The 26,249-nt window shown below is 42.4% G+C and overlaps 1 protein-coding gene across 4 annotated transcripts in view; it reads left to right on the forward strand.

Moving 5' to 3' along the window:
* Positions 1 to 1,402: 1,402 nt before the first annotated feature.
* mfge8b (milk fat globule EGF and factor V/VIII domain containing b) overlaps positions 1,403 to 26,249 on the forward strand; it is a 28,243-nt gene continuing 3,396 nt past the window's right edge. The window contains exons 1-10 of one of the 4 annotated variants that reach the window (XM_085778469.1): positions 1,403 to 1,681; positions 12,094 to 12,216; positions 12,730 to 12,861; positions 13,608 to 13,640; positions 21,206 to 21,319; positions 21,984 to 22,165; positions 22,410 to 22,565; positions 23,199 to 23,343; positions 24,632 to 24,816; positions 24,908 to 25,063. In XM_085778469.1, coding sequence (XP_085634595.1) covers positions 1,612 to 1,681; positions 12,094 to 12,216; positions 12,730 to 12,861; positions 13,608 to 13,640; positions 21,206 to 21,319; positions 21,984 to 22,165; positions 22,410 to 22,565; positions 23,199 to 23,343; positions 24,632 to 24,816; positions 24,908 to 25,063 — 1,296 coding nt within the window. In that variant the 5' untranslated portion in view covers positions 1,403 to 1,611. Of the gene's footprint in view, positions 1,682 to 12,093; positions 12,217 to 12,729; positions 12,862 to 13,607; positions 13,641 to 21,205; positions 21,320 to 21,983; positions 22,166 to 22,409; positions 22,566 to 23,198; positions 23,344 to 24,613; positions 24,817 to 24,907; positions 25,064 to 26,249 lie in introns of all 4 variants that reach the window. The other 3 variants (XM_085778468.1, XM_085778470.1, XM_085778471.1) reach the window with 3 other exon arrangements.

Here is a 26,249-nt window from a genome sequence, read left to right on the forward strand (position 1 = left end):
GTTCCTGCATGGTGAGACTGGTGTGCAAACAGCTGAAGATGTTGGCATGTGTAACAATATCAAAACTTACAAATATTTTTGCGACACTGCCAGGAAGTTGTGTTGTGCTGTCTATTTTATTTCCTCTATCATTCCAATGGAACAAGGGCCACTGGTCTCCCCCTATAAAATACCCCAGAAAGAAACTACCAAAATGAGACACAAAACAATTACAAAGTCAGTAAGAGACACATAAAGATGCACAGAAAACTCCATTAAAGACCAGACATGACCACAGAGAGACACAAAAAGTCACACAAATACCAGATGGTGCAAAACAACCACGATCAGATGCAAAATTAGAAGACACAACCTGACCACAGCTGACATGAGTGTGTGATTTATAGTTGTTTTGTGTCTCTTCCTGTCTGGGGGCCTCTCACTGAAGGAAGTGTGAGGCGCCTTTAACACATCATGGGCCCATACATTGTGTCATGGGAACACATAAGGTATGGGTCACTGTTAAATGTGACACCAATAGTCAGGGCCGGCCCCTGGCATAAACACTCTATGCGGTTGTTTAGGGCCACAGCCGTTAGGTGGGGGGCCACATGATCAGAAAGGTACCGGGGTTCATTCAAGTCATTTAAACATCCTGAGGTCTGCACGCACGCTATGAGCTTTAGATGTCATTTGAAGTCAATATTCAGCTTCTTTTATCTCACATTTGAGACATTTGGTGAAAATAGAACGGCAGAATGACAACATTTATGCTCAAAAAGCAATCTTACAAAATTTCATTTTAGACTTGTTTTCTACACTTATCTATTGCTGTATTCATGTCCTATTTCAAGCACCAAAACAGTTCATTCTCATGACTGAAGGAGTGTTTTCACAAGGGATTTGACATTTTTCAAGTCTTTTTCAAAAAGACCTCAAATTTCCAGCATTTGGCCTAAATTATTTCTTTATACAGTGTTCTATGACAAATTGGCCTCAGTGTGCTTACAGTGGAGGTTCTAATATTTAGACATAAAACACTTGAGTATTGTTACATCTGCAAGTATCTTAAAAAGATACATTTAAGAAAATATGTAAAAGTCGAGAAAATGGCCTCAAACCTCAGAGGGCATAGACACGTCTGTATTCAGTTTTAACCAGTGATTTGGTGTTTGCGCTTAGAGTGCATGGCCACAAACAAAAATCTTGTTTAGGGGGCCACCAAAATCCTAGAGCCGGCCCTGCCAATAGCCAAAATTGCCTCTTGGGAATTTTACATTAAAATGTCTTTACCAGTATAACGTTTAATTAATTAAATGCAGCATATTAACTAGCTCCTTTTGTTTCCATGGTAATATATTGACCTCAGTGTGGGTTGTTTTCCCCTTTCATCCACAGCGGGACGCACGGGGGGCGTGGCTACAATTAAAATCCAGGCTGCGATTGGCTGGGAGCAGAGGCGCACGTGCTCCCGCTCTGCGCCCGCCGCCTGGGAGTTTAGAGCCGCACAACGAGCTCGAGCCTCGGTAGCAACAGCGTCCAGAGCGCCGCAGCAACCGTCCTCACAACTACAGTAAACCAACTACAGCTACTGAACTGAACTGAACTGCTGAGAGAGAGAAACCAGCAGCTATGAAGGAGCAGACGCGTTTTTTCCTTTGGCTGCAACTTTTCACAGCTTGTGCGGTGTTGGTGGTGAACGGTAAGTTAAGCTGCTGCGTCTTCGTGTTTGTTTACAGTTCAACCCGCCGCCCTTTAAGTTCCCCGGGGCCGTTGCCGTCTGAGTTGAGTTGAGTTGTGGTGGTTTAGCTATGAAGTGAGCCCCTCACTCACTCCTGTCTTCCCTCTTTTTCACTTGAAATGTATCTGTTCCGTTGTTTACTTTGCTCTGTGATGATTTCATCTCAGCCTGCTGCTGCTCCTCTCTGGCAGCGTCGGTCCATAGTAACGGAGCTGCTGACATTTCTATCTAGGTGCACAAGTTGAAGCGATCCTTGAGTTAAGTAGTGGACAGGACGTGTGGGAATGTGAGGACTGACAAGTGGACTGTTGCTTGGCTCTAAATCTGCAACATGTTTCATCTAGAGACAGAAATGAGGAGAGATATGAAGGTTAAGATGTGCGTGTTCTGTTGGCCACATGTTCTGTCAGAATCTAAGTGTTAGCCTACCTGAGGGCAGTTTTTATGCAGAGGCACGATAACAGGGACTTGGTTATTATTACTCATATGTTAACCTTATGGCCATTGGCGCTTGGCTTTGTTTGCATCTACATGCATCAAACACATTTAGGCCGCTGGACAAAGGATAAAGTGGCCTGATTTCCGCCTGCCTTCATTTCTGCTCGCAGACCTCAGGGGAAGGCATCTCATGTCACACAAATGTTTTCCGTGGTATGATGATGAATTTTCCAAATGTGAAAATACCCCTGTTCCACTCCTTGCACATTTACAAAGAGGAGAATTCATAACTTCAGTCGGTGCTATGTGAAAGACAGATGTGTATTTCATCATGAAATATTTGGACTTTTGACTCTTTTCAGTAGACAGTCGACCTTTGATATCCCCTCCCTGCTTCAGGGATCAATGCACTGCATTCTTTAGGCTTTAACATGTAGAGGCTGTTAGAAAAGTGTTGTTAACAACAGCAGTGGACCTGTGGTTAAAGTCATCTAGGTATTAATTCAAGTACTGAATCTGAATGCAGCTTCACATCTCAACGCTGCTCTCAATGTGTAGATCCAATATGATGGTAAATGCACTACAGGCTGCAGATGCAAGCATGTGACTATGGGCTGCAATCACAGATAATTTTCATCAGTGATTCATCTGCCAATTACTTTAATTAATCATTCAGTCTTTAGATTGCCAGGAAATAGTGGGAAAAGCCTGTTACATTTCCTAATGCCAAATACATTCACTTCATTTTCACAAGACAGAATTTCTTATTCATATTCATACATGGCAATTAACTAATTGATTAGTCAGATAATTGTTTCAGCTCTACATGTTACCTCTGGGTTTTTTAAAATATATAATAAGCAGTCTATACTTCCTTTGCGGGCAAAAATGATGAGTACTACTTTAAAACTGTTCCGCTCAACCTAAATTTCTAGTCTCGCCACATCCTTTTTTAAGACCTGCGTGACAAACAAACTGCTGCGTTTTCCTTCGTGCATCACATGCATAAATGTTTGATAGAGTCCTTTAAATATCTGTTTTGTTTGAATTGACACTGAAAACATTTGCAGCGCGAGGAGAAGCATAAATCCCAGCATGTTTACTCCCTGAGGCTCAGGGAGGGGACAGTCATGGAGAATAGGTGTGGTTGCCCTGACCACAACGTTGAGTCAGTTTTCCGGATGCACTCGCCAACACAGGCATGCCAGTGAACTTCCACCCACAACACAGCTCACTGAGACCTTTCAGCACAGTCAGGGAGTTTTTTTTATGGAGGGGGGGGGGGGGGGGGGGACTTGTTGCTGCTGTGTCATGCAATATGTCTACAGGACAGAATAAAAGCCAAAAGGAGGAGTTTTTGTTTAATACCCCTGTGTTTTACCTGATTCGGCTCACCTTAGCAGTTTGTAGCTCACTTGTCCTATCTGTTAGCGGCGGAGAGGAGAGAAGTGGAAAGTGGTGTTCTGTGTCAGGGCTGAGGCTGTCTTTACTCACAAGACCACTTAGGGCAGCTGAGTGAACCAGGGCTAAATATAGACAGATGCTGGGCCAATGGGATGGCAGGAGTGTGTGTGTGTATGTGTATAATTTGTGGATGTAGGCAGGTGCATAGGAACACTAAGGTTTGGTGCAAATTCACTAGTGGGAGTAAGATAGAGCTTAATTGCCAATATATCAAGCAGATATTGGACTGACTTAATCAGGAATTCAATTTCCTGATGATGTGCCTCCTCCACATTTCCACAGCAACGTCAGATCACGCAGTGGCTTTTGCATGTTTTAGTCAGGGTGTCTTTAGGGTGATTTGATGGGTGATTATACTGTGGGCAAATTTGTTCTTCTCACAGCAGGTCTTCAGACTAATGTGTTTCCCTTATCAACAGGTGCCGTCTGTGCTTAGCTGCAGAAATGTCAGTGATGTAGGTTTCAAAATCCACCCATTTACATTTGAACCCCGAAGAGGACGAGATTCTGGAAAACAGTGAATATAACAAATCTTGTGGGTTATGTAGGAAGACTGCTGCTCAACCCAGCTCAGGATTAGTAAGGCGCTTGAGAATGAGGAGGTCAAACAAAGGATTTCCGAACAATTGTGCAATTTTTCACTTTATTGCCAAGCATTCAGTCAATCAGACCTTCATCAGAGCCTGAAAGTACATGGGACAACAATGAACGGACGGGCTTAGATCAGGTGTTCTCACATGGGTCATTAGCAGGGTTGGGAGTAACGGCGTTATAATAAATAGACCTACTACTTTTTTCAGTAACGAGTAATCAAAAAAGTTACTTGACTCAAGAAGTACCACCAGAAAATAATGCACCTGTTTAAGTGTACGTTATATCATTTTCAGTTCATCAACTGGTCAGAATAAAGCTGTGTATCTGGAATTAACCAACGTGCTCAGTATTCCTCCACACAGGCAGGCTCTGTGAAGCGCTGTATCACTCCGCCTATCAGCTTTTTGGATCAGCAGCCTGTGTGGAGGAATAGTGAGTGAGTTGGTTAGCTCCAGATAAACGATGGTTAGGGAGAGAAGTCCAAGTAATTTCACATGTTTGAGCAATTAATTTTTAAAAAGTAACGCAATAGTTACATTTCCTGGTAATAAATTACATTGATCATGTAGTCATGTGAAAAAGAATTTCCCTAGAGGGACAATAAATGTCTTAAGTCTAACTCTGTAACTAACTCAGTTACTTTTTGGGGAAAGTAACTAGTAACTAACTAATTACTTTTTTTAAAGTAACGTTCCCAACACTGATCATTAGCGGTGGTACAGAGCACGCCCATGTAGTTTTAGCTTTGTAGTTCCAGATGCAAGGAAAACAAAATGAAAGCCTAAAAGGATAATAGGGAAAAATGGGGCGGGGGGGGGGGGGGGCGACGAATAATGTGTTGTGGGTTGAAAATGCTGGAATTAGATTAGATATAATTTATCGGTGTCAGATAATGTACTTAACCTATCAGAGTCCGACTTTAGCCTCACATGAACCAGATGGAAGAGTCTATCTAGACTAGAGCGCTATCACCCTGAGCTCTTGTGTGAGAAAGTTTTGTGAATGTGTGTGTGTGCTGTGCTGCTCTCACAATCTGCCGTGGTCCTCCCTTCAGGCGACTGTCTTCTTCAGCACTGATGACTTTATTATTGTTCTTCCCGCTGCGTCCCCCAGGACAGGACGGGCTCTTTTTCCTTCCATCTGAATTTTGAATAGCTTCCTTAATTAATGTTTCATTGCAATATGGAGTGCCTTCTAATTTGGGCTACTTTATTAGCGTCTCTCGCCCCACTTTCCAATCTGCCACGTTGAATATTTTACACGCTATCATGGGAGATTAACATTGTGCCAAGGACAAAATCATCATTACTTGAATCCAAGAACAAGATTGTTTACACAAGATTTTTGTGTTTATATAAACAGAAACAACTTGGTGACGGTGTTGACATGTAGCCGCGCAACTCCATTCAGTTCACACCGTGGTTGTGACGTGATACTGTACCAGGCTCTGTTGCAGTTACACCTCTTCTGAGTAATGCTTGTTGTTCTGCGGAGGGTGCATGACACTTGAGTGTATTTTTAGCAGCTGGTTATTGTTTTTTTCTTTTTTCTTCCAGCAGCAGCAGCAGCAGCAGATGGCTGTGCTGCTCTGGACCGGCACTTACAGATTACAGAAGGCTCACCTGCAGCTAGAGTCCTGCTGATCTTCATACCGCAAAAGATTTGGGTTATTTCAGGACACGAATAAGCCCAGCCTTGATAAACCTACTTCCTGTTACTCATGTCCAGGTCCCCTTGTGCTCACATCCAGTAGTCAGTTGCACAGTTTGGCAGGAGCAGGTCATCAAACTTGATAACCACTCCACAGGCCTCAAGCCTTTTTTATTATGCTTAGTAACCAGTTTTAAAAAAGGACAGTGTGTTCATGTGTGTGTGTGTGTGTGTGTCTGACCACATGGGTCTGACCAGTGGCTTGCCTTCTAGCCTATATTCTCCAGTGTGCCACTGTGTGCGTGACAGAAGAGAGGGATGTGTGTGTTCGCAGGCCTCAGGACACAGAACAGTGATGTAACCACACAGACACACACAGTATATTCACATCCATTCATATATTTCCTTTCCTGTGTGCTTCTACAGCCTCTACACACTCAGCAGGTTGAGTGAACATACAGGGAACAAACCGGACACATAGTTCTGTCTCCTAAGCTAGTTTCTTCAACTGTCTTAGTCGTTTATGTTCTAATGCTGCTGATCTCCATGTCATCTTTGATAAAAGTAATTGAGAGGTTTTTTTTGCCCATGTCCATGCGCTGTGTGTGTGTGTACTTCCCAGCCTTGCCACCGAATCCTCTCGAAAACGCAGCATCCCGGAGAAATGATTTAGTTTCAGATCAAACTGATTAGATTTCCCTGCTCACTCATGTCAAAGCAATTTTTCCCCCAAAGTGCTTTTTTATCTTTTTAAGCAGAAACTGTCTCTCTAATTCGGACCGCAGTGAGTGTCCTTGGACAGTCCACTCCCAGTTCTCGTGTCCTGAAATGCCTCCTCTCAACAAGCGGCCTTAAATGACTTCCTTAGAGAGGAGGCTTATTAAATGTTTTCTGCTTGTCCATTCAGCTGGGATCTAATAAGGTCAGAGGGCAAACGTGTTCACTCAGATCATCTCAGCAACAACAGGTTAACTTGTAAGACTCCTGTGAGACGTCCACAGGGAACATGTCGTGTTGCCGCCCGTCTGTTTCTAAGAAGTAAACACAGAATCAGCCCTCTGCATACACTTGTCAGTGGGTTGTTCTGTTGGTAGAGATGTGTGTACCTCAGACCTCTCTATGACGCAATGAGATAGAATATGTAGATTCAGTGACGCATGCCCTCCTATCTGAGGCTCTAGCACATCCACCCTCTTGTTGGTGGGACTGACTGGGGTCAGAATTGTTGTGTGTGCAGGCTTTAAAGGTATAATATGTAGGAATTCCCCCCATCTAGCGGTGCGGTTGCATATCGGAACATATTCTTGCATTCACGTGAAATGGGGCAGACATCAGACAGACAACAGACGCTGCATGTAACAGGATAAACAAGCGTCTATGTAAACAAGTGGTCCGCCAGCACGAAGCAAAACAATACAGGCGTGACAATATGTTGTCATGGTGATGTTGTATTGTTTACCTGACCCACGTTTTACCGTCTTTCTCTGGTGGAGTAAAATGACATCCGGTTGGTTTGCCGACGGCCGTCTGCCTGACTGCACCTGAATGCAACATCAGTGCCTCCGTCCTTCCTCACACTACACAGTGGTGACAGTTTTAACAGGCCGAGCCCACAGCTCCGCTGAGTTTCCATGGTTACCTACGGTCACGCTGCCACTCAACGTAAAAAATGGCGATGCAACATGGCCGCCTCGGTTCGGTGCGTCGCCCACTTACGTATTTGTAACAACTTGTAACAACTCATTCTAAGGTACGAGAAAGCTTTCATTTGTATGCGGATGTGATTCGACTTCAGTGAAATACGTATTTATGAAAGCAATATTTGATTTTTGCTAATAAAAAGCCAAATAAGTTACACACTGGGGCTTTAACTGCTCTGTCTTTTAGTCTGGTATTTGAACCTCATTCTTGAGTTTAAGCATCATGGGAAAGGCACAGACCATGACTCATAAGGAGCGAGAAAAACACAATGCTCTGTGGAAATGGCTGGTGAGGCCAAACATAACTCCACATACCTTCCTAATCTGTCACTGCGGTCAAAGTGGGGCACTGTGATGGATACTACATGGGGCATTGGTGTGTGATTTTTAAGTTGGGCGGACATATTTTTAAATAGATTGAACTGTGTTTGTATCATTGGATGATTTATGGCTTTAGAAGTTATTTGGATTTCAGAGAGGCAAAGTTAGTGTGTTTTTATATAATGAAAAAACGAATATAATGTAATAGGTCACATTTAATCAAGTTCAGGCGACATGCCAAGGTCTAAACAAAGTCAATACAGAGGCAGTGAGACCTCTGGACAAACAGCACTGAAGCGTTACGGCCACATTGATGCGTTTCTGGATCACTTATTCCTCACACAGGAAGCTGCATCCGCTTCAAGAGTTGGTTTAAATAACCAAAAGCATTTCTCCCATCTGTGGTTTCCAGCCGTCAGGATAGTTTGGGTTTTGTTGTCCAGGTTGTTAGATACACATCCCGTTAGATTTCCGCTGCTTCGGACGAATGGGTTTTTATGTGTGGTGCTCACAGCATGTAAAAGTGGCGTTTTAAGAATTCAACAGCAACATTTATGTTTCTCAATATGTTTTCATGGGGACTATCATGTGTTGAATGGAAAGTATATTCCAATGAAACGTGCACCAGAGATGGGGATTCTGGGAAGAAATGTCACTGTTGAATTTAGAGAGACACCACAAAGGAATTCATAGTATAGATGGACATCACATGTGGGCTGGATATAACTAAAGGTTTGTTCGGAAATACAAATGTCTTTTTGCCTCTTTTCCTTCTCGTATTTCTCGATAAACTAAACTGAAACTCCCGTCACACGTTTCCTCTGGAGCACACGTGCTGATGTGGAGCAGTATTTGCCTGTCAGCGGTTCATGTCGATAATGAAGAAGAAGAAGTCTCCGGTTTCCTCTGAAACAGCAGCACAGCTTACCGTTAATGTGGAGAAGAAACCACATAATGACTGTAGGTTTTCTTTAACTGGTGAAAGTCAATGTCAGTGTTAGTCTTAAGTGTGTGTCTCATGGCCTGACCTGATCAAACCATTATATTCTAATACACACACACTGTAGATGAGGACAACTCAAAAGGATTGTGCTGTGGTTTTTACTGACAGTCGCGTCTCTCCGGGGGTTTTCATTGAGGCTCTTGTGGTTTGAACGCTGACTCTTCTCTGACCACCTCGACTAATAGATCAATCATTTTATTTCCTCTTTAAACTCAGACAGTCTGACTGAGTTCCTCCTCAGTCAGGGCAGACCACAAGCAGTGCTGGCAAACAGATGGGTTTTTCTCCTCTTCCTCTATTTATCTGTATCTTCATTGTACATTCGTCATTTCAGTGAAGGTCATTTGTTCAACGGTTTATGAAGGAGGTTTCCTGAAGGGAGCAGCCTGCCAGTGGAGGAAAGGAGGTCGTGTTCCTTCCCGTAAGATAAACAGGCAGTAACTTTTGGATAAGGATGTGTTGGCGGTGCCCGGCATGCCTATCGCCTAACAAGCCCGTGAGATGTGAAAGCATTTGAAGGCTGTGACACTGGATGCAGCACTGATAACACTGGACGTCCATGGGAAGTAGCTACAGTTCAGAGGATAAACAATCTAAACAGGATGTTGGCAAAGAAGATCTCTGGCTTTCTGCTTCTCCCTCCCCCACAGTGGATAATTAACGGGGGCCTGATTTTTGTACGTTAGTGGTCAAAAATAGAAGTGCGGTCCACTAACTACATTTATTTGTAATATCATTTTTTAAATTCTTCATCTCTCTCAAGACCAATTAGTTTTCCACAATAATACACAGATTGGCCAGAGATCATACTGAATAAACCGCTCAGTGCTCAAATTCTTTATTGTTTTAAAGGGGACATATTATGGAAATATCACTTTTTGAAGGCTCTTTAAAGGTTGAATATGGAGAATTACCAGAATACCACCATCTATTGATATTTAACAAATAATAATAATAATTTAGATAAATGAAATGACCTGACTACCCCTGGTCACATGATCCACCCACTGTAGACGTGCCCCTGCCGCTGCGAGAAACGAAAACCCAACAGACACACTGTAACACGAGAATTATTGCTGATTGCATTTTCGCTGTAAAACGGGAGTGCTGCTGGTGTACAACTGGTGGCCCAGTTAGTAGGTTTTGCAGTGGTTTTGGTTTTCGTGCACAGTATTAGGTGTATGGTAAGATGACCTGACGAAGTAAACATCCTGTGCATGTGACGGCAACACACCTGTAGCCGCCAGCCGACCACACAGTGTGCTGCTCGAGGGGGGAAAGTATGTCAGGCTTCTTGTTTCTGTTTTTGTTTCTTCGGTCTACTAAGTCTACTAAATTCCAACTGTAATTTTCTCACCCTCTCAATACATCAAGACTTTTATACACACACACACACACATATATATTTTTTTACTCTGTCCCTCCGAGGGTCTCTTCACGTGCCTGCTCTGAAGTGCCATTTTCAGATGCATCCCTGTAGTCTCTCTCAGAACCATACCAACAACAGTACTAAATCAGCACTTTTCTTTACTGTGAAAGTCTAAAAAAACATTTATCTACTCCCATGGGTATGGTATCTCACTGCTGGTTATTTTTAGCCTGTTTAGCAGACACAGTGGCTCTTAAGCCACCAATTTCACACTTGGGGTCCAACCTCAACTCTCCTAATGATATGTATGAACTGGGAAATGCCCCCGTCTCCTCTGTTGTTAAAGGGTTCACCAGTATTGACCCCCTCCATATTGTAAGTGTCAAAATGAGTATATAAGGGTATACTTAAAAAGTTAAAGTGAGATGTATGGTTCAAACCATACCATGTATAGAATCTTAAGTAGCTATAATGATCATATAGTTTTGAATTTGTAGTATTTATAATTTTATTCGATGTTGCCATAGTTTCCAAAGTGAAAAGGAAAGCCAGTGCATGCCTCTGGATTCTGTTTTTGTTCTTCGTTGCTCACTGCCATGATTCCCCTCGTGCCCAGAGAGCTGCCAGATTGTCAGGCGCTGGCCGTCCGTCCAGTGGTGAGGCTTGTGGAAGCATCCAGTGTTTGTGTTGTGTTTACAGTGTAGTGATGGCTTACTCAGCTGTTCAGTCCATAACATCCAACCTGCTGCAAGCTGTTTACTCAGCAGCACAACAAGGGAATGGAAAACTTAATGAAGAAACAATACGTGGTTTTAGTGGATACGCTTTTAAAACATTTTTCATTCTTATTGAAAACCTTTAGATAATCAGTTTTAATGCTTAAAAAATGACTACACTAATCTGTTAAAACCACTTTCAAGCTACAATTGCTGCAGTATCTGATTGTCCTCTACCTGTCCTGAAATATGGGCCAGGGAATATCTGATGTTTGTTGATGAGAAGTGCTGAGCTATCAGACATTTATGAATGTGAAAGAAAGACTGCAAACCGCAGCTGAATCAAACAGGGTTCACATGCTCTTTCTTTTTTCCCCTACCCTATCTCTCTTTGCTCCTGTTATTTAATTTGCCACACTAGAAAACTCAATGGAAGTTGATAAAAAAATCAATCAAAAACAAATTTACTCTAGTTAAATTGAATAGTGTGAGAGATTCTTAGTTGTCGTGTCATCTTTGAAGACAGAAGTGGCTGGATTTCACGGTGTCGGAGACTTGGATCAGAGCCAGGGACGTGTTATATGAACAGAGCTGTGTTAATCACACACAGTCTCTTCTAATGTGGCTGTTTTTGATGAGGAAATATGTATAAGAGTTACATGGTGTATGGTGTATATATGAAAGAAGAAAAATTTAGCATATTTTGCACGGCAATATTGTATACGAACACCAAGTATGGTTCTGAACAGACTAAGAAGTTCATCCTATTAGAAAAACAGATGTTAACAAAGTTTTCATTTGGAGACATCATTTGCAGTTGAGAAAAGCCAATAAATTGCAATACAGCACAGCATATTATCGTAATATCGTAATATCGTAATGATATTGTATTGAGACACAAGTATTGTGATAATATTGTATTGTAGCGCCTCAGGGGATTCCCACCCCTATCTGAAAGTATGAAGTTCTATGTGAAAGCAACAAGTCTGAATTATCCCTCAAACGGCCGTTCATAGCCACTCACTCTCTCTGCCATGTTCCAGACAGTTGTTGAATTGTTTGTGGCTGACTGACGTGTCCTGTATCCCTCATCCTGTCATCCTCTCCTCTGCCTGCAGCTGATTACTGTGAGGTGAACGTGTGCAGTAACGGTGGAACCTGTGTGACTGGAGCCGGAGTCCCGTTCATCTGCATCTGCCCTGACGGCTTCGCTGGAGAAAACTGCACTGAGACTGAGACTGGTACGGCTAGAGGCGACATGAGTCTCAGATCTGAGTTATTTTATATCACTTTGTTGATCAGACAGTGGCAATGTACAGGTGTATCTCAATAAATTAGAATATCAATTCAGTTCAGTTCAAATATAGATTCATTACACACAGACTGAAATATTTCATGTCTTTATTTATTTTAATTGTAATGATTATGGATTACATTTAATGAAAACCCAATATTCAGTATCGCAAAACATAGAATATAGTGAAAAGGTTCATTATTGTAACCTAATGGTGTCGCAGTCTACACACTATAATGGGAAAGACGGCTGACCAGACAGGTGTATTCTCATTTATTGAGATGCACCGGCAGGTAATGCAATCACCTACGGGTGCTGATTTGTTAAAGCTCAAAAGTTAAATAGTCAGTTTAAATGAAAGCTAGTTAAACGTTAACAAATAAATATCTAGTCAGTGTTTTTCCTAAATATCAGTGGGTCACCCCTGTCTCTCCCATGTGTCTTTTTTATCCCCCTGAAGGGCCCTGCAATCCCAACCCATGCAAGAATGACGCAATCTGCGAGGTGACGGGCCACTCCCGCCGAGGAGATGTTTTCAGCGAGTACGTCTGCAAGTGTCAGCCAGGCTTTGATGGAGTCCACTGTCAGAACAGTAAGTCTCTGCCCCCTCTTCATTGGCCAGATAGGATTGCTGTGTGAGTTGTGTTTCAGTTAATATTTTGCTTCTGATCATTTATATCTGGATAAGTGTACCATGGACAGTCGTTCAGGTTTTCTGTGTATTCACACTTTGGCTGACTTTTCATAGGGTTTAAAGTGTTGAGGAAAAAAGAAACTTTTGACAACATTTGTATTTTTTTTTTAATCAAGTGAAATTGTTTGATTGTTTTTTGAGTTGGTACCTTTTGTCTTCAACATTAGAAGAAAACTCTGAACACAGTTTCAGCTATGGTACGTCTTTCCAACTTTTATCTTTAACAGTGCATCTAATCAAGTGACAGTGCTGCTGATAAACCAGCGTCATTCTTTCACCAAATACAGACACGCACTCCTAAAGTACAATTAAGTCCCAGTTTAAGTGTCCATCAGGAGACAGCTGCTGTGACTACTCACCACTAGACAGACAGCTGTCAGCCTTATGGGAGCTCCATTCACACGCCACTCAGACCAGGTTGGTTCAGTCAGGGTCAGCCCAGAGAGGGAAGCAACATGTGCTGCGCTCCTCCAACTGCCTCCAGCTGTGCAGGCAGGGACAGATGGCTACTGTTTGCCCAAGCAGGCAGATTAACAGTGACCAAGTGTGCACAAAGATCTGATCTGGCAGGAAACAACCGGGACTTTTTGGGAAAAGCCTAAGAGCATTGTGTGTTTGATCATATGTGCCTTTTTATCCTATAGGTGTCCAAGGGGCAGATTTAAGTTTGGAAACAGGTAACAGTAAAACTGTGGCTCGACAAGAGAGTGAATGAAGTGTGTGTGTGTTGTGCTATGTTCTCTTTTCCGTCTTGGATCCAGGTGCTCTCTGTTCCTTTGGCTGCATGTGGAGGCAGAGGAATTCAACACACACACACACACACACACACACACACACACAGAAAACTGCTGTGGTCAGCACTATCTCTCCTTGTTTCTGAGTCAAGGCCAGAAGCAAAGGCAGCACTGAGATCAGATCAGCTTTAGATCCGTTGCCTTTTTTTAAAAATCAGTTTAGCCACTCTGACAGAAGGATGTCCTTTCATACATAAAGACATGTTAAACTCCATCATACCTCCAATCTTAGTTGAACTCTACATGTGTCTCCTGGGCCAGTTTTTTCAAGTTGTTTCAAGTTTACATCTGATTCTCATTGGCCTCATGAAAGATACAGTTCAAGTTATCCTTTGAGTCAGAGCCCTCTGCAGCGCAGGCATTTAACTAATTAGATAACGCCTCAAGAATAATTAAGAGAGGAATTTATTTGACCGTGATATGAGAACCCCTCGGAGGACTCCCGTCAGGGAGGAGCCCTCCATTCACAGCTACTGATGACTGTGTTGTGACGGCTTAATTGTCACTAATTTGTGTGCGTGTGTGTGTGTGTGTGTGTGGGGGGGGGTCATGGCGGCCAGCTCCTGTGGTTTGTGTGAAACAGAGGATGAGATGGACTGTAGAAAAGCAGTGACTGTGGGGAACCTGTGGAGGCTGAACTACCGTCCTCACACTCACTTTTCATAGTGAGACAGATTTGATTTGAAGCGCTGGATTAAAAAGTTAATAGTCCTCTCACTGGTCAATTGTTAGGAAACATAGGAGCCTGTGATTAGAGGATGAACTGGTTTATGATCAGAAAACAACCAAGAGCACAGACAATTAGGTGTTGTGAAATTGGAGCCAGATGTAGAAATATATGTTGTCCCCACACAAACGACTGCATCCAGAAAAATAAAAATAGAAAATGCCACAGCAAACAAATGGTAGACTACGTGGGGACAGAATAGAGTTGAGAATAGCAGCTTACTCTCCTTTAAGATGTACTGTCAGATGTCAGGAAGAGGTCAAAACCCATGAACCGACATTTTAATCAATCTGTACTTTTATTTCATATGTTTTATATCATATTTCCACTGACTCAAAGGACTAAAATTCCTCTGAGGAGCAAAAGCCTCTCCACTGGCTTAAAATCTTCATCACGTGTTTGCCGCACATCCCACATAAACAACAGCCACTCGCAGCTCATGATCTCATATACAGACTGTTTAGCATACACATACACACATGGTTTGTCCCTCATGCCAGTGTAGCCAACAGAAAGTGGCGGTCCGTGCTGAGCGCTCGCAAACGTCAGCACCGCTACTGTTGCCGGGCGAAAAAGCGAACATGGAGGCGGAACAATGAAATAAGTCTGCCCTCCTTGACAATGTCACACTCAGTACTCAGGTCTGGCTGCAGCAGTTTCTAACTGTCCTGTCAAATTGGCCTAAAAGCCTTTTATAGGCTGCAGAGAAAGCGTGCGTATGTGGGAGGGGGAACCGGGGGTACAGAGATTCAGGGAAGAGAGCAGATGGACGGAAACAGTGAGGGAAGGTGTTTGTCTCATGCTTACAGTGTCTAAATCCCAGATTTTCATAACAGATTATGGCAGATATTTGCTTGGCCAGAGGGTGTGTGTATGAGTGTGCAGCTCTCTGTTGACTTCTCAGCTCCTCCCAGGATGTGGTAGCGTGGGCAGACTTGGCTCCGTGCCCCCTGTGGAGTACATATATACAAAAATCTGTAATTTACTGTATAGGTCTATAGACTGTTTGTCATTGCCCTGACTAGCCCTGACGTGCATTTCCTAGATTACTTCTGTTTGCCTTAAACATCTAACACCTGTCCATTAGGTCAGCTTACCTTGAGTCATGTTATCTTAAGAAACAGTAGCAGCTGTTGACTGTTGTGACTGGAGAGGCTGATCTTCACAGGTAAACAGCAACAGACTAGATTACTAAAGGCTGTAATCTCAGTGAACTGCACTGAACTCCATCACAGGGATATTTGATGATCCACTGGTGATCATAAAGATTTGCTAATAAGTCAATTTCTTGTAGAAATCCAAGTTTAAAGAGCCTGCTGAGTTTTAGCACTGCTACTGTACTAGAACATTATTATCTTAAAGGGATAGGTCAACATTTTGTTAAATTCTCCTATCACCATAATCCCTATAGTCATAGTTATAGGTTCATTACCTTTAATTATCGGTGCATGTTGTCACAACTGTCACAACTTGTCCACCAGAGCATTTTGGACTTAATGGATTGTGTATTTGACAAGTTTGATGAGGGACAGGGGACCTGTACCATTCACCATTGTGTTCACTGAGCCCTGCAGATCTCAAAACAACATGCACCAATAATTAAATGTAATGAACCTACTCCTATGACGATAGGGATTATGGCGATGGGAGAATTTGCCAGAATGTTGAACTATTTTTTAATTATTTAATTATTCAAAAATGAATGAAAATGAAGTAAATTAAGAAGGCTCTTTTAAAAAAAATCCTCGCTCTACAGTAGTATTTACTCCTTGCTCCTCTTCTTTTGGCCTCACTGGGAGTTGAGCACTGCAGTAACCACATTTATATAAATATCTAACCATGAAAAAGGGCAATTACAATTGTCTTAACAAAGATTCCCTTTTATTCATCCAAGTCATAGGGGTCAGTCATCCGTGTCAGTTAAACACTGGGTCCAATTAATGTCCATTTAAATGGTGAAAACAGCTTTCTTACTGCAGTAGTGAAATCATTAACATATTCAAATGCTCCAGATATCTCAACCTGAAGGACCACAGCTCTCATGTACCAGCGCACAGGATGTGATGTCATCACAGCTCAACCTATTCAGAGGGAGTGCTTAGAAACAGGGCTTTAAATAATATTCTCAGTAAATAGACTGTATGACATCAGACGCTTCAATTCAGAGCTACAGCAGAGTGGCACCCTGGCAGAGATCCGGCTTACAGCTATTCTGGGTCCTGCTGTGGTGCTCCCTGCTCTACTTCGAGTTCATTCCACAGTGCACAGCAAATTACACATCTGGAAACCTTTCAGTCTTTTTTTTCTCCATTTAATAATGCCATTGTGGCTTTTGTCCGCTGACCATTTTGCCTTTAGAGTGCCTCCTAGGCTGTTGTGCCATGGCAACTTTAGTGATAGTGATAATTAGTAATATGTAATTTTCTTGCTCCATGTTGTCATTAGTTAGAAAGAAAGTTGAGTCCAAAAGGTGGAAGGTTGATAAAATGTATTCTGTATTTATTTACTCTGTCCGTCCCATATTTATATGAAACTTCTTGTATAGCCTTTCTTAGTTTCACTCTTTAGTTCCCATTTTTTGACTTAAAGGGGAATTCTGGTGATCTTTGACCCCTAAATCGTTTTCCTGATGGTCACCCAGTGTTGGGGGGGAGCAAAAAATGCGACTAAAATCGCAGAAAAGACAGCGCTAGGGATAGCGACAACATTAACCTATGGGGGCAATTCTTTCAACCACAACAAACACAATCAAATATCTATGGTACATAACTGGAATCCTTATGACACACCACTGAACTCATATAGTGTACAGTATAAACCGTATAAACTTTGTGCCTAACTCTGCCTAACTCTGAAACGTCCTGGAAAGACATTACTATCCAATCACAGAGCGCCTGCTCTCCCCGCCACAGAGACAAACACTTTTTCCTTGTTGTGATAAACGGTCGGAGATATTCTGGACATTACCACTGCACTGCTCGACCATTTATTTGCCATTAATTGCCCCCATAGGTTAGCGTTGTTGTCGCTATCCCTAGCGCCGGGTAACCATGGTGTAACTCCGGTTTGCCTGCATCAATTTTATTCACGTTTTTTGCTCCCCCCAACACTGGGTGACCATCAGGACAACGATTTAGGGGTCAAAAATGGCCGGAATTCTCCTTTTAATAGAGAAATATCATTGTCCAACCATAAAAAACACACAAGATCTACTTTAAAAACCATTTTGTGTACCTTATGGGCCAAGGTGTCCCACTGTGAGGTTTGTAGAATAGAACATATTCTACCTCAGCAGGTTTGGGCCGACACACGCAGACTTGTACCTTCATTTAGGCCTGAATCCTGCTGGCTGCAGCACCGATTCTGGACTGAGATCGCTTTACTGATTGCCATACACACTGCCTAGTCGACCTTGGCTCTGCATCGATTAGGGTCTGGTTTCAAATAAGCTGCATGAGATTTGTATTGGCTTTTGCTTCACGCTGAGACAGATATTGACACTGTAAATATTGTGCTAGTGTGCTCTTTCTGTATAGTAGAGTTCACTGGACACAGGCCATGCACATGCTCTGATAAACAAAATCTATATACATATATACTGTATGCGAACAGCGTGCTGATAGCAGATACTGCTGCACATGCAACAGCTAATTAGATGTCTGTTGTTTCTCTATGTTGACATTTTATTTACGAGGTGTTTACACTGAATCATCTGTACGTCTGTCCTGGTTACAGCTGATCAGAGTGTTTATACACTTGAGGCATTCGGATCCTGAGCAGTAAACAAAGTGACGAGCCTCTGCAGCGTTGGTGCACCTGTTCCTCTCCCTGTCCCAGAGATGCTGCGTGTCCCCCTACCCCCTCAGATAAATGGATTAGAGCCTGACCTGAAACTGAGCAGACTGTATGGTCCTTCTGATGCCCAATCCTCTTACTTGAGAAAGGGCCACCAGCTGACGCACAACAGGACTTGACCAGAGTTTCCATCAGTCTGTTATTAATTACTCATTTAAGTCTATGAGTGATGCTGTCTAAAACGTGTGGTTGTGGCCTGTTGTGACATAGTTTATTATAGAGATGGAGCCATTTTGCCAAGTCAGCCTTTAAACTCACCTTGAAGTCTGGATTCAGGGATGGTTAATAAACTACTGCTACTACTACTGTCCATGTGCATCTTGCACTACCATTTGCACTACCACCACTGCTGTACATAGGTTGTTTTTATACATTATATTATGTTTTATCTCATTTTAGTTTTATTTATTATTTCATATTCTCTACTGTTTAATTTTAAGGGGAGAAAGAAACAACTTTTCAATTCTTCTGTGTGTCCTGGAAACAAGGAAAGATGGAGAATTGACAATAAAACATCTTGAATTATGAATCTTAACTCTGCCTACAAAGTTTTAGTCCTTCATACAGCAAATGAATGATATATCTCTTCTTAAAACAACTGTCTTTATTTCACTGTAAGAAGTAATTATGTGCAAAAACAACTTTTAATGTCACATCTTTATCCACCAGCAGGTCACTAAACACACATTTTAATACCAGCTAGTGTGATACTATATTCATTCTTTGTTGTCTGTTATATATTCAATGCCTGTTACCTGATTTGATTTTAATCCTTAAAAAGTTCGATTTAGGTGCAAATAGCTCTAAAACCAGGCTTTGACACATTGTCCTAGTAAAACCTGAAGATGTTCCAGTGAATGTATCAGATCTGGATACAGACCCAGGTAACTGCTGTCAAACGGTGCCACAGTAGTAAATTCACTGAGCTTATTTATTTACAACGTGTCGAGAGCTTGGTGTTGAAAATCTTCAGCTGCTGTTGCTGCTAGAAATAGTCTATTTTAGGTAATTTAGTGTGAGCTCCCAGAGCCAGATGTGTCACTACTGTGTGCGGACCTCATTATCCAGATTGTGTGGAAGCACATCTCAGAATTACTGTACTCCTCATGCGTCCGTGTGAAAATGGATGTTTAGACACAGAGCTATTTATAGAACGAGCATGTGGGTAGGGAGATAGTGCCATGTGTGTGTTTGTTGGGTAGAAAAAATCACATCGGCGTGTCCAAAGCTTCAAAGATGGACTGAAATTCCCCTTTTGCTATGCAGTCATCTGTATATCAAGCTAAACAGGAAAGTCGCTCCTGGGGTGTGTGTGTGTCTGTGTGTGTTCTTGGTGAATTTGTTCAGTGTAGGTTTAGTCACACTGACAGATGAAAAGCAGTTTTAGTTTATTCCTGTTTCTTTCTGCTGCCGGCTCCTCTCACACTGACTGAGCTGGACAGATAGTGTTGGGCGCCATCAAGAGGAAGTACAAAGAATTACAACAAGATTAAACAGGCATTAGACGTGCATGGTCCTTCATCATAACCAACTCATTGTTAAACTAACATGTATCATGACGACACATTTAAACACACTAAACACATTTACCACCTGGTATCCAGATCTTCTGTTCTGATGCTGTTGGGTCTTTGTCTCATTTTACTGTCTAATGTGAAGTAACAGTCTCCAGTCCTCTCTCTGCTGCAGGTCCAGTTGGCATGGCTTCAGCTAGGGATGCACCCATCTGATATCGGCCCAGGTGTTGACTAAATATCTAGATCAGGTCTCGGATAATGGGACTGATCCATCATGCCAATCTGTTCACTTCAATTCTATGTTTGTGACTCGTGCTACATCAGGTGTCGGCAGCAGGAGCAGCATGACGGTAGACAACCAACACAGAGCAATAAGGGTTTACAAAGTCAGGAAAGTAATGTTAAAGTCAAGCGATGCCTTCAATGTCTTCCACATGGCAAGGGATACAGCAGTGTTTCTCAACCTTGGGGTCGCAACCCTGTATGGGGTCGTCTGGAATTCAAATGGGGTTGCCTGAAATGTCTAGTAATTGATTTAAAAAATCCTGATAAAAATATTTTTTTAACTAATTATTATTCTTTTTAAAATTATGATTAAAAACAGCACACACAATCTTAAACAACTGTATTCTATAATTTCACTTTCTCAAATATCAATCAAGTTCAAATTAAATGCAGCAGATAAAAATATCTGAAGTGGCGCATCTTGATTGACGGCCGCGATCATGTGACTGCACAAGTGGCCGCTACTTAAGTTGTGATACTGTGATACTTTTCATCTTTCAAACATCACTCTGTCCAGTTTAAAATGCTGTGGTGACTCTTTATTCTAATTCATTGTTTGAGAGATTGTTTGTTCAGTATTAATTTTCAGCCTTGTAAATACATGCTTGCCTAACTGTACATGTATATCCTGATCAGGGAAAATAAAATGTCACATTATTCACTAATCTGGCTACTCTGTATTTGCAACACAGTGTAACAAACAACGAATTCTAGAAATCCTGAAATTTGTGATGTCAAAATGGGGTCACGAGCCAAAAAAGGTTGGGGACCACTGGTATACAGTTAATTAATTCAACAGTGGTATGGGATCGGTATCGAGTATTGGCTGATACACTTAACCCAGGTGTCGGTGCTGGCAATGGGACTGAAAAAGCTGGATCGGTGCATCCCTAGCTTCAACTAACCTCAGTGTGAAACACCTCAAGAAACCTCATTGTTTAGTTCTCAGGCATGACGTGTGATCCACACTCACACTTCTAACTGCAGTCTAACCTCCAGGACAGGCTGATTGACGTTGACCAGTGAGCTACAGGAAGTCATCATGTTGGTTTGTCTTTCTGCAGACGTCAACGACTGTGCCGGCCAGCCGTGTCAGAATGGGGGCACCTGCAGGGACCTGGATGGAGATTTCAAATGCAACTGCCCTTCCCCTTACGTGGGCAAACTCTGCCAACTGCGTAAGTGTACCGGGCCAGCACCCCACTGTAGCGTGCTCTCACACACGGGCCAGATAGCTAAAAACAACCATAATGGATCAGTTCGTCCTCTCGAGACTGGAGTTCTAAAGTACTTAATAGTGTATAGGGCTCCAACAATATGAGACTACTTTCTCCTTGGCTTGAATGGGAAATTAGATGTTTAAACCCCTCAGGAAAGTTTATTGAATAAATGAAGTGATGTGCTATTACCGGTGTCATACATAGTAATTGAAGGAAGACATTTAAGGTGATGGGTTTGGGAGAGCGGCCAAGCTGCTGTGTTTTAGGATGATCAATAAGCAGCGAGTGCCTGGGTCCAAATGAAGAATCAATACTTTATTCAATGAAGCTGATTCAGGGCTCTGCATTCATAATGACTTAATGGTTTACACAGCACAGTTTAGCAGGTTTAGCACAGACCGGAGATTTGAGCAAATGCACATTAGATGATGACTTTCTTTGTCTTGAGTATCAGTTCAGGATTTCATGATGTAGGTAACTATGTTTTTACATGTACATAAACCTACCATACAGGTACACAAACTCAGGTTTCTTGAAGGTTCTGATTTGCCTCACAGTCAGAGATCTCGTTCTAATTTTAAGAGTCTGTCTCCCCACCCTCTCAACCCCGTCTCCTCTGCAGGCTGTATTTCTCTGCTGGGTATGGAGGGAGGGGGCATCGCTGAGTCCCAGATCTCTGCCTCATCAGTCCGCTACAGCCTCCTGGGCCTGCAGCGCTGGGGCTCTGAGCTCTCCCGCCTTAACCACAAGGGACTGGTGAACGCCTGGAGTGCTGCTGCACATGACAGAAACCCATGGATAGAGGTGAGATCAGTGTTATATTAGATAAGTCCAACATGAATGAAGCCAATTGAAGCCGGGTTTACATTCAGTAGGTACATTTGGATCTTTTTACATTCTGCGTTTCATTTATTTTTTTTCTGTTTTGAAAACCTAACCAATTGTTATCTGCGTTGATTTAATATTTCAGTTGATCATTTGAATAGAAGATCTCTTTAAAAAGGAACTTAATGAACTAATGGATGTTATTTTTTTTCCACATCTCCAGATCAACATGCAGAGGAAAATGCGTTTCACAGGCATTGTGACTCAGGGTGCCAGCCGCATGGGAACAGCTGAGTTCATTAAGGCCTTCAAGGTGGCCTCCAGCCTGGACGGAAAGACCTACACCATGTACAGAACAGAGGGCCAGAGAAAGGACCAAGTGAGAGACACATCAGTTCACCGACTGCTGCACAACAGAGCACAGAACAGCCCACAGCCCTTCACATACTGAAATATGTGGCAGTCAAAACACATCCGTGTCAATTCAGAAACCACAACACCATACAGGTGCATCTCAATAAGTTAGAATATAATGGAAAATTAAATTTAGTTCAATTCAGATTCATTACACTGAATTATTTCATGTCTTTATTTCTTTACATTTAATGAAAACCCAAATTCTGAATCTCAAATAGTTAGAATATAGTGAAACGGTTCACTATTGTAACCTAATGATGTCACACTGGTCAGCTGATTAACTCCAAACACCTGCAAAGGTTTCCTGAACATTTAAATGGTCTCTTAGTCTGGTTCAGTAGCTCCACTATCACAGAGAAGACAGCTCCATCTGTTCTACTTTATTGAGATGCACCTGCATATTCAAATATAGAAATGAAAAGAGATAGATATGAACCACTAGAGGGAGCAGTGGATTTCTACACCACCAAACCCACAATAAGATTGTGTGAAATACATTCTTTTATTCTATGAGATAAACAGCCAAGGAAAAAAAAAATTAAATATATGTTTGATGTTGAACACAATCTCCCACTTACCACTTCTTCTCTTGTAGGTGTTCGTGGGAAACGTAGACAATGACGGCACCAAGACCAACCTGTTCGACCCTCCGATCATCGCCCAGTACATCCGCATCGTCCCTGTGGTGTGTCGCAAGGCCTGCACCCTGCGCATGGAGCTGGTGGGCTGCGAGCTAAACGGTATACTCAGGCAGAACATACTCAACCAGCATGCACATCCACAAACAGCTGGTGTTCAGTGCAGACATGTCCATTAGGTACTGATACAAGGTGGTATCACCATAAAACTAGAGCTACAAGAAGGGAAACAACATATTTTTTCCCTGCATTCACCTCATGTTTCCTCACTAATTGTTTTCAGTCCTTCACTCAGCGACTGATCACATTTCAAAGGATGTTACTCAGAGGATTTCACTACCCAGTAACTTTGAACACAGATGCAGAATGTGTCATGACTCAATTCCATGATGATCCCTCAGTCTCTCATCAGAACCATATGATCACATCTTGCTATAATGCAAACATGTCTACACAAATGCTAATGACTCTGAGGTTTTTTGTCGCCCAGCAGGCAAACAAAGTACTGGGTTCTTTTAAACAGTCTGTATTGTAACAAATGTCTGTTGATTTTGTTGGTATTTTTTACCATAAAGCCAGTGTGGCCTCGTTACACCGTTAAATGTCCATCTCTCTTGATGGTTGTCTCGTTTATCAGATCACTGTCTGTCTCTCTCTCACTGGCTTTGCTTCCCTGTTTGTGCATGGCTGTAAAATCTGCTATATTTGCAGCTTGTTGCAGCTTGTTCACCAGCATGAGAAACAACAGTCTGCTCAGAGAGAGAAGTACATTTGCTTTAATGCAAAAGTTTGTTTCTTGGAAGCCATAGGTCACTATTTCAAACTCACTCAACTCCATTGCATTGAGTGAATCAAGCGAAGTGTAAAATGACGTAATGAGAATGAGAGCAGATGTTGTAGAAACAGCGACTCCACACAGCAAAGTTTGCAGCTTTCACCCTCTGTTCCTGATCTGCATGCTCAGCTGCTTCATGGAGCCACACCCATTAAAAAGCCTTTTACAGCCTTTATAACCTAAACAGTAATCTCCACTTTCTACTTTCTGCTCCAGGGATTTAGTTTGTATTGAAAATACAGTATAACATGACATAGAGAGTATGAGAATAAAGGATCACAGCATATCAGTCACCGCATGTACTCATCTAAACCTAAAGCTGCATGTTTGTGGCTCTGCCGCTCTATCTGCTCATGTCGTCCTGCACCATCATCATCATCATCATCATCTCCGGGTGTCTGTCTGCTGCTTCACATCACTGGCTGGCCTGGGCCGCTTCCTGCCCATCCCCTGTCTATCATACTTTCTCTCTCTTTCTTCCCATTCGTCTTTTCTCTGTCTCTTCCTCTGTCCCTCTGCCTGGTCTCACCTCCACAGTGTATTCAAACACTTCAGGTTGTTCAGAGCCGATGGGCATGAAGTCCCGACTGGTGTCGGACCGCCAGATCGCGGCGTCCAGCACCTTCCGCACCTGGGGCATCGAGGCCTTTACCTGGCACCCTCACTACGCCCGGCTGGACAAACAGGGCAAGACCAACGCCTGGACCGCCGCCACCACCAACCGATCTGAGTGGCTTCAGGTAGGGGGGGGACAAGACAGAGCTTCATCATGCTGTTTTTGAGTTTCCCCGTCTCTGCTTTTGTACGATGAAGCTGTTTCTACGTCGTCAGGTGGACCTCCTGTCGCCCAAGAAGATCACAGGAATCATCACACAGGGGGCCAAAGACTTTGGCTCCATCCAGTTCGTCATGGCCTTCAAGGTAGCTCACAGTGATGATGGACAGACCTGGACCGTTGTGAAGGATGACACCACAAAGACGGACAAGGTCAGTTCAGTTCAGGCACAGGAAACATGGCCTTGCAAAAAAACTTAAAGGGATAGTTCAACATTTTGGCAAATTCACCCATTGCCATAATCCCTATAGTTTTAGGAGTAGGTTCATTACCTTTAATTATCGATGCAAACTGTTTTTAGATCAGCAGGGCAGAGGCGTGAGCTGCTCAGCTAACGCAACGGAGGCATAGGCTATGGTACTTTCTATTTTCCCTCATCAAACTCATCAAATACACAATCCAACAACTCCAAAACACTCTCGTAGACAAGTTGTGACCTGCACATTCACCACGCTATGAAATAATAAAGTATAATTGTGTAACATTACGACACATGAAGCAAATACTCAGAACTACTTGCGCTTTTGAAGTCACTCCGCCCAGCAGTCGTATCTGGAATATAGTTTCGGTTACACATTTGCCTCGAAAACAACTCTGTCTCGTAACGTTTCATTATTATCTCATAGCGTGGTGAATGTGCAGGTCACAACTTGTCCACCAGAGTGTTTTGGAGTTTTTGGATTGTGTATTTGATGAGTTTGATGAGGGAAAGGCAAAAATAGTCCAGGCCGTGCAGAGCTCACGTCTCTGCCCCACCGATCTAAAAACAGCTTGCACTGACAATTAGAGGTAATGAATCTACCCCTAAAACTATAGGGATTATGACAATAGGTGAATTTGCCAAAATGTTGAACTTTCCCTTTAAAGCATGAAACTGATTTAATCTCTGTGGAAATAACACAGATATAAAAGAGTATATAAAAGAGAATATACAAATAACAGAGTGGCTGCAAGGCATAAGAGACATGAGTTTCATGAGAGCATTTTAAACACATCTGATAGGAAAATGCAGAATGAGATCAGAGACATCGACTCTACTAGATAAAACATTGTAATAACAATGATTTTAGAATATTAAAATGTGGTATAAAGACTTTTCCGATGGTTGTTTGCTTCATGTCAAAGAGATGAAGTGACAGTGAAGCCTGTATGTGATCTTCTTGTCTACACACGTGGAACCAATCATGGTGTCACTGGGCCTGATTACTCTTCTGTGTGCATTCATTCAGAATGCATCCGAAAAACTCCCTGCCAGATGTTTGCATGAGCACAACCAAATGAAGTCATTAAATCAAGGATGTGCAACATTGATATTGTTTGTTGTGACTTGGTCAGGTC

The sequence above is a fragment of the Trachurus japonicus genome, chromosome 6 (genome assembly GCF_045865225.1).
Source record: "Trachurus japonicus isolate A0001 chromosome 6, Traja_1.0".
Taxonomy (NCBI): Eukaryota; Metazoa; Chordata; class Actinopteri; order Carangiformes; family Carangidae; genus Trachurus; species Trachurus japonicus.